At 39.9% G+C, this 9,054-nt stretch overlaps 1 protein-coding gene across 1 annotated transcript; it reads left to right on the forward strand.

Annotated features, from left to right (window-relative positions):
• Window positions 1–1,900: 1,900 nt before the first annotated feature.
• Window positions 1,901–7,903, forward strand: LOC120573593 (type I phosphatidylinositol 4,5-bisphosphate 4-phosphatase-B-like). Its single transcript, XM_039823406.1, has 7 exons — window positions 1,901–2,177; window positions 4,887–5,068; window positions 6,298–6,404; window positions 6,654–6,765; window positions 6,924–6,976; window positions 7,071–7,161; window positions 7,646–7,903. The coding sequence occupies exons 1-7, from the start codon at window positions 2,090–2,092 to the stop codon at window positions 7,787–7,789; spliced, it is 777 nt and encodes a 258-aa protein (XP_039679340.1). The 5' UTR covers window positions 1,901–2,089; the 3' UTR covers window positions 7,790–7,903.
• The last annotated feature ends 1,151 nt before the right edge of the window (window positions 7,904–9,054 follow it).

Consider the following 9,054-nt stretch of genomic DNA (forward strand, 5'->3'; position numbering starts at 1 on the left):
TATTCACATCATTAAGCTGAGGTTCTGGGTGTGAGGTTGACGTTTCTTGGGAATCCTGAGAGGCCACGGACAGGCTTTCTTCAGCTCTTCTGGAGGTAGACGTAGCCCTTCTTTTTTCCAACTAAAATGAAGAAGCATAATACAAAATATATATATATATATATATATATATATATATATATATATATATATATATATAAATAAATAAATAAATAAATAAATAAATAAATAAATAAAAGGGATAAGCATCTCACCCTGTCCTGTGATTGATAATAGAATATTTACATTTATGAATGCTAAGAGCCTTATGATGATACACTTACTCTTTGGAGGTGAACCGGGAAGCTGAAGACGGATGGAATAACGCCATCTCGGAGTCGAACAATCTGACCCGTCCTATCAAAATCGCCTTCCTTAAAATGGCGACAGCAAAGCACTGATGAACAAGTGGCAGTAAATCCTTCTCTCCTCAAAGCCACTTCCCACTTCTTCCTCACATCTTTGTTCTTGGGAAACCTTCAAAATGAAAAACAGAAGATTTGGGAGAGTCTACACAAAAACAATTCACAAAAGGAGGTCAAGCTTATTTTCTTCTGTTGATAATGAACCAGCGTTGCTGAAATTGTGAATAAGCTTGTTAGCAAACCATTCTACTGTCAGATGTTCTGTTGCCTTTATTTTAAGTAAGTGGGGTGGGTATGAGACTTTTGTTAGGGTGAATTACATGTGAATAATACATAGTGTTTGGGCAAGCTGCTTGGAAATTGTAATGAGCTAAGCTGTCAATTACACTGCCATGAATAAAGCTTCACTACACAGAAGCTACCACCCAGCTAAGTAACCCAAACAAAGCAGTAGGCTAGTTCACTACATAGGAAGCTACTTTAAGTTGCGCCAATTTCACATGACAAGAAAAGTGTAGCTTGTGTGGCCAAGCTACTTGATAAATAAAGGAGTTAAGCTACTGAAAAGTTACTTGATTCAGGAAATATTGAATCTACCACCAAAATACTAAGTTACTAGCTAAGCTACAAGTAGCGACTGCCCAACACTGATAATACAGCCTGTGCCAACTTATGTAAAATTCGCTAACCGATGTTATACCAGTAATATTTGTTTTATTTCTACAATAGCATTCTTGTGTCAGTTGTAAGTCAGTGTTATGGAATATGACTTATCAAGTCTCACTCCATAGCCGGGTGAACACCAGCCGGTGCAGTAACCATATCCTAGCTAGCTGGCTACGATTTCAGTACATTAATATCAAAGATCCTTGCTCCTTCTCAACGCTCTGGTAATATTCTATTCACAAAATACAACCAATAGTACGGTAATGTTAAATCTTACTTGTGAAAAGTCATCCCCCGAGCCCTGTTTTCGATGGTCCGCCGATTTGAGCAGGAATATGCTGCACAATGCTCTGGCATCTTGTTTCTTCTGCTGCTACGCAACTAGGAGTATGACTGGTCCAAGATGGCGGCCAGCAGCCAATCATTGACATATATAAAAGCAGCGCACCGGGGTGGCTATAAAAATATAAAAATAGGAAAAAAAAAAAAAAATTTTTAAAAAAAAAAAAAAAAAAAAAAAAAAGAAAAAAAAAAAAAAAGACAGAAAGGGGGGGGGGGCGGCGAAAAAAGGGACAAAAAAGCCCGGGGGGTATTAATATTAAAAAAAAAAAAAAAAAAAAAAAACCAGGCCCGGGAAAACAGAGGTTTTTGTTGGGGGTGGGGGGATGGGGGGGGGGGTTATAATAAAAAAAGATTTTTTTTGGGGGAAAAAAAAACAAAAAAAAAAGGTTAAATAAAACACGGGAAGAACAGGGACGGGGGGAAAATTTTTTTTTTTGTTTTTTTAAAGGGGGGGGGGGGCGGGAAAAATTGGGGGGGGTTAAAAAAACGCCCCAGTCAGATGTTTTTGTTATTTCGCTTCCGCCTTCAGTGTTCTCGCCGTGTCATGTGGATGTCAAAAACCCAGAGTATCTGACAGGCTTTGGAGTTGAAATCTCTACCGGGGGTCTCAGGATTTCCCCCGCCGTAGCACACACACTCTTCTTGAGGGTGTTTTCGAAAAGGATCCGTTGGGAGCGATGGCGGACGGGGAACGGTCGCCGCTACTGTCCGAGCAATACGACGGGACCAACGGCAGCTTGTATGGATATCCGTCAAAACCACAGAGTACGTCAACAGTTACAGACATATTGATAGGTTTTTGTAACAGCAACATTCTTTTATTTTGTATTTAAGATGGAGACTGTCGTCAACTTGTAAACAAATGTTAGCTAGCGTTAGTTTTAGATGCCAGTTTAGCTAACGTTAGCTGTGAATAATGGAAGTTACAGTAACCATTGACATATATAAAAGACAGTAACAGACACAGAGGTTTAGCTAACTCAGGGAAATTCACTTTATGTGTTGTTAATAAAGTTTAGCAACGTTTTTTTTTTGCCATAATGTAGTGATACTTATCCTCAAATACACAATAGCAGTGGTATCCTTTTAATAGTAAAAGTACTAATACTTAGCTAGGGCTGGGAATCGTTCACAAATGTTCGATACCGGTTCCTGAACGGTACTTTTTCAAATAGTATTTTTTTTAAATCCAGTTCAACAAAAAGAAATTGCTGTGTTGACTATTCAAAAAAACAAAAAACGACAAATGAACCAATAATGAAAATAATCAATCCCAATTCAGTTCAAGTACTTCACACTGTTGCATCCAAACTAAATGCAGTTTGGATGCATTGCTTGTATTCTACTCTTAATCTCTGCATTATCTCTTCCCTCTTTTCTGTAATCATCTTCTTCACACTTCCTTCCCTTCCTGTGTGGCACTTTATAATGTTTGGCCTTTGGGTGAGTAGTCACTCACTGATAATGATAACTGATAGAATTGATGTACAGTATTTGCTGACCAGTCCAGTACATGACTTGGTAGATCAGTAGATCAGCTGTAATTAGCTGCTTGCGTTTAGGCAACATCTGACGTCAGAGAAGTTTTTTTTTTTTTTTTTATAATTAACAACTAAATTATAAGAGAATTAAAGAGTCTACAGTCGTGCTAGTGCCTCTGTGAATAACTTGCTCTGTAACTCTCTCTAAAGTCAGGATGCTAAGACAATGCTAACATGCTAATGTTGAGCAGGCAATGTTTACCATGCAACAATCTGAAGTCTAGTGTGAAAGCATGCGGACATTTGTGAGTTGGCACTATACACAAAGTAAGCCTGAGGCTGAAGGGAATGTCTTTAGTTTTGCAGGTAGTTGGTCATAAACCAAAGTATTGGATAAATAAAAAAAATTGTAGAAAAACATTTTTATATTTCTCAAAGTTTGGTATAGAAAGTTTGTTTTGATATTGGTACTGAAACTTAGGCCTGTAACAATGATTACATAATTGTCTAATTTTTTTTTTTACATTATCACGGCTTCTTTGTTTAACCTCAACTAATTGCTAACATCAGCTAAGGTCTTAAAGCATATGACTCGTAATTGTAATTATATAAGTCACTATTGGTCGGACTATATATTTTTATTATTATTGAAATTGCCAGTTGCTGGCACTTGACCCTAAACACGTTCATAGCAACAAAAACGACAAGAGGGGATACAGTTAGAAAAAATGTTTAATGATCATAAAGAGGCGTTGTTTACTTATGAAGTATATGATGAGCCCATTATCTGGGTCACATAACGGGGATATATAAAAGACGTATCCTGGAATTCATTCAAAACTTTTTTTTTTTTTTTTTTTATAAATAATGAATAAATAAATAAATATTTTGTAATTTGACAGAAAAAGACAATTATATTGTTAAATACAATTAGGGCTGGGCGATATGGAGAAAATGAGATATCACAATATTTTTGACCTAATACATCAATGACGATATTGTAGTGTTGACAATTGGTGCTTTCACAAAATATTTTTTACAGTGAGATTTTAAGATAAATAATCATCAATAATGTGGTAAACAGTTTCAAGTGAAGTTATAGAGAGAAAATAAATATATTTTTTTCCCAGTTTGGAGAAATGCCATCTCTCTGTAGATGATGCGGCTCGGACACATCATCAGTGATGAGCCCAAGCTGTATACTGACTATGTTTACATGAAGGCACAAAAATAGTGTGATGTTAAAACAAATCCGCAATTCTTCAAATGATATTCCCTCAAAATGTGTCCCAACAGATTTTCTGAGACGATTGAGTTAGTATGTGCTTGTTATTATCAATTTAGACATTGTAATTGTAGCTATGTCACGATATCTCACATGTGATTTCATCACGATATGATTCTATTGAAAGACGATAAATCATCATACTGAATTATTGCCCAGCCCTAATCGCAATTATTTCTGAGACAGTGAATTGTACGGCAACATTTGGAATTTTTACAGCTCTACCGAAACTCCGATATCACACTGTCGCTTAGTGTCGCTTTGCCAGACCTTCCTCCACAGTGCTGTGGAGGAGGGTCTGGCTAGTCCACACAGCATTCCGGGACGGGAGAAAAACGTGCTCTGGTTTATTGGCGTTTCTTTAAACCAATCACAATCGGCATGGGCGCTGCACAGAGCCCCGGTGCCTCTGGAAAATACTCTCAGGAAGGATCTTGTTTTGGTGGAACAAGTGCACGTTCAAAAGTTGTGCGACAGAAAACTCAGATTGGACAGATAGTCTGGCTAGCTGTCTGGATTTCCCCTGCAGAGATCTGAGGAGAAGTTAACCACTGACAATCCTCAGAAATCTCTCGGAGTTTAGAACACCAACAGAAAGGAATTTCGGGCGGCAATGGGGAAATCCCAGAAGTGGAAGGTCGAGGATATAGACTACGCTGACAGTAAACTGTTACTAAACTGTTGCTTCCTGGTTGTCCCTCTCTCCAGGTTTTGCGCCGTTCCCCAGCTCGGTGGCAGCAAGTGAGCCTCCGCCCCCCTACTCGCCGCAGGGCAGCCCGGACAGCAGCAGCGCTCCGGTCATCAGCTGCCGCGTCTGTCAGAGCGCCATATCTGTGGAGGGCAAGGCGCACCAGCACGTGGTGAAGTGCAGCATCTGCAACGAAGCTACGGTGAGTCATACAGCGTTGGATTCAGACACAGTAGATAAGTCTTCTCAGATCGGATCACAGGACTTTGGACCTGTGAATTTGGCCCCTCTAATCCCTAAAACAACAACTTCTCTGGCTCACAGCTCTTATATAGGGCCAATAGGGCTGGGCAATATATCGATATTATATCTACATTGATATATGAGGCTAGGTATAGTCTTACATTTTGGATATTGTAACACCGTAATATGACACAAGTGTTGTCTGTTCCTGGTTTTAAAGGCTGCGTTACGGTAAAGTGATGTCATTTTCTGAACTTACCAGATTTTCTATCTGCTTTTATTATTTTGCATTTACCCACTTAGTCATTGTATCCACATTATTGGTGATTGTTTATCAAAAATCTCATTGTGTAAATATGTTGTGAAAGCACCAATAGTCAACCGTGCAATATCGTCATAGATGTATTTGGTCAAAAATATCGTGATATTTGATTTTCTCCATATCGCCCAGCTCTATTGCCCAAGCGTACATGGGGGAACCAAGAATGTTGGCCCACTTGTCTATCATATTTCCAGGTGCTGTTTAAAATGAACAAAAAAGCAGGCTCTGTTCATTTAAAAATGGTTATATATATATATATATATATATTTATTTATTTATTTATTTATTTATTTATTTATTTAACCATTCAAACAGTTTTTGTGCTTTGAGTCCTGTATTTGTAAGCATTGTACTGTAGCGTTGAATGTGTCTCTCATACGTTTGTTATATGCAGCTTTTATTTGCCACCTCACATTAGTTTTTGCTGCTGCAGCAGTTCCGATTTTACCATATCAGTATGTAACAATCGCATCTGATGTTAGAAGCCGAATTATGGAGTTAAATCACAAAAAAACGTGATAACAGAATGGAAAGCTTTTAGCTTTTTACCATGTTTTCACAGATCTGAACGCGTCTGAAGGTTTAGAGCGACTGCAGTCTCAAACCATTAAACATCAGACTGGGTGTACTGAGTGTCACGTTTCCCCAACAAGACATTGGCAGTGTCTCGAATTTCCTGTTTGTCAAGAAGTCTTTCCATGGTCTCATCTGAGAAGATGTGCAGAATTTCTGCTGATGAGATCAAAACTGAACCACTGAGAACTATTTTGGAACCCCAAAATGGGGAAAACCTCGACGCTGAAACTAAAAAAGTGATTCATGTTTTTTTGTTTTTTTGCTTCTGCTTTGTGTCGTCATCTCTGTAGCCGATAAAGAACGCCCCTGTTGGAAAGAAGTACGTCCGCTGTCCATGTAACTGTCTCCTGATCTGCAAAGTCACGTCGCAGAGGATCGCCTGTCCGAGACCGTACTGGTGAGACACAGAAACGCAGCGTGTTATTTTTCAGCCAGTTTTGGCTTGCAATCTGTGCAGAAGAAGTCATCCAACAGCCATTCATCAAAATCACTATCATCATCATCAAGCTTTATTTAGTTCTCTGAGGTTTTTAGCAGCTGCTGTTGTTTTGAAATCATTCTACTTGTGCAGCTGGCCTGAGAAATTATTTTGCTAGCTGGCAACGCCAGCTTAAAAATTCTTGTCTTTTTTTTTTTTTCCTGCCAGTAAACGTGTCATCAACCTGGGACCAGTTCACATCGGCAGGGAGAGTCCTGAACCGCAGCGTCAGCCCGTCGGCATCCGGATCATCTGTGGACACTGCTCTAATACATTCCTGGTAGCACACACACACACACACACACACACACACACACACACACACACACACACACACACACACATATACACACACACACACACACACACACACGGATGACAATTTCACTTCTTTATTATTTAGTTTTACTGATGTTTCACTTCCTGTTTCTCTTGCAGTGGACGGAGTTTTCAGACCGGACCTTGGCCCGATGTCCGCACTGCCGAAAAGTGTAAGTGCCTCAACATTTATCTCAAAATGGCACCGCAAAGATTTTGGTTTTCCTTTTTTAACTATTAAATATATTTCCCGATTTTTATTTCCAGCTCTTCTATTGGTCGGCGGTACCCCAGGAGGAGGAGCCTACTGTGCTTCATGCTGTTCTTCGTCCTCGTCGCCTCCACTGCAGGACTTGTGGTGTGTGTGTGTGTGTGTGTGTGTGTGTGTGTGTGTGTGTGTGTGTGTGTGTGTGTGTGTGTGTGTGTGTGTGTGTGTGTGTGTGTGTGTGTGTGTGTGTGTGTGTTGTTCTGTCTGTGTGTCTGTGTGTCCGTGTGTGTGTGTGTCTGTGTGTGTGTGTGTGTGTGTGTGTGTGTGTGTGTGTGTGTGTGTGGATAGGTAGAAGATAGTCTTTGCTTTGACTCAAAACTGTTCTTTAGATGAATGCTTTTAACCTTTTTGTCTTGTGACTCCTCCAAATGGGAGCTGTGTCTGCTTTTGACCCCTGACCCCATAAAAAATATGAGAAGATTTTTCCTTCTCATATTGTTACATGTGATTTAAGGTATAGAGGCCTAAAGAGGTGAACATATTTCACAGGAAACAGGAACAGTTAAAAAAGAGGTTGAAGTCACAATATAAAAATAGTTTTTGTGTAATATAACTAATCTGTCTCTGTGTTCAGGTTGGTACATGGAAGAGCGCCCAGGACTCTAAAGGGATCTACGTCTCGTGGGTGCTGCTGATCGTGCTCGCTCTGTTCACAATGGCAAGAACCATCTACTGGAGGTGTCTGAAAATCAGCGACCCCATATCCAACATCGCGTAGAGAGAGAGAGAGAGAGAGAGACACAGACAGACAGAGAGAGAGAGAGACACAGACAGACAGAGAGAGAGAGAGACACAGACAGACAGAGAGAGAGAGAGACACAGACAGACAGACAGAGAGACAGACAGACAGAGAGACAGAGAGACAGACAGACAGAGAGACAGACAGACAGAGAGAGAGAGAGACACAGACAGACAGAGAGAGAGAGACAGACAGACACAGAGAGAGAGAGACACAGACAGACAGAGAGACAGACAGACAGAGAGACAGAGAGACAGACAGACAGAGAGACAGACACAGACAGAGAGACAGACAGACACAGACAGAGACAGACAGACAGACAGACACAGACAGAGACAGACAGACAGACACAGACAGACAGACAGACAGACAGACACAGACAGACAGACAGACACAGACAGACAGACAGAGGAAGGAAAGGGCAAGTGGATAAAGGGAAGAATGGAAAGAGTAAAGCATGGGAGTCTCATTTCGAAAATCACAGAGGAAGAAGGAGGAAGGAAACAATACATAAACTGTTGAGACAAAAGAGACAAAGAGAGAAGAAGAAAAAAAAATTCATTCCAGATTCCAAAAAATCAAACTCCACGTCCATGCCAGATTGAATTTACCACAAAGATGAGCTGTCAATTATCAAAAAAAAATGTCCGTACGGAATGAAGATTTTTCTATTCACCATCACAAATTGGGCATGGTTGGAGACAAAAAGAGGGAGCTCTGATTCGTATGGACAGATTGAGGGAGGAATGCAGTGAAGGAGGTATTTTAGTTAAGTTATTTAACCATACCAAATGGGGAGGGGGGGGGAAGAGAATCAATAATTGATCCTAATCAAACTAAGCACATTGGAGTGAAGGAATAAGATGTGCCTATTTTTGTTATCCTTTTGCTATTCTCTCTACTAGAAAAGAACTAGAACATTAAATAAATGACGCTCCCCTTTTTAGTGGAATATTTTGACGTTTTGGGAACACACTTTACCACTTTCTTGACGACCATTAGATTGAGAAAGATCTGAGGAGGTAGATAGCACTCTCACATCTGTACAGTTAGCTTAGCATAACAACTGGAGACAGCAAACTAATTAAAAGAATATATCTCATTTGTTTAACACTGAAGTGTAAAAAGACTTTTACGTGGTGTTATGTGTGGGATTATTTCTTGCCCAAGAGTTGTTGTTTTTTTATAAAGAGCTAGGCTAGCAGTTTCCAGTCTTTATGCTAAGCTACGCCAACCAGCTGCTA

Source organism: Perca fluviatilis, chromosome 14 (genome assembly GCF_010015445.1).
Source record: "Perca fluviatilis chromosome 14, GENO_Pfluv_1.0, whole genome shotgun sequence".
Lineage (NCBI taxonomy): Eukaryota > Metazoa > Chordata > Actinopteri > Perciformes > Percidae > Perca > Perca fluviatilis.

Excerpts from the sequence above, each read along its gene's own strand:
- LOC120573593 (XM_039823406.1), top strand. The coding sequence starts at position 2,090 with ATGGCGGACGGGGAACGGTCGCCGCTACTGTCCGAGCAATACGACGGG. Across the intron at positions 6,405-6,653 it reads GCCTGTCCGAGACCGTACTG|TAAACGTGTCATCAACCTGG; the intron begins GTGAGACACAGA and ends TTTTCCTGCCAG. Across the intron at positions 7,162-7,645 it reads CCTCCACTGCAGGACTTGTG|GTTGGTACATGGAAGAGCGC; the intron begins GTGTGTGTGTGT and ends CTCTGTGTTCAG.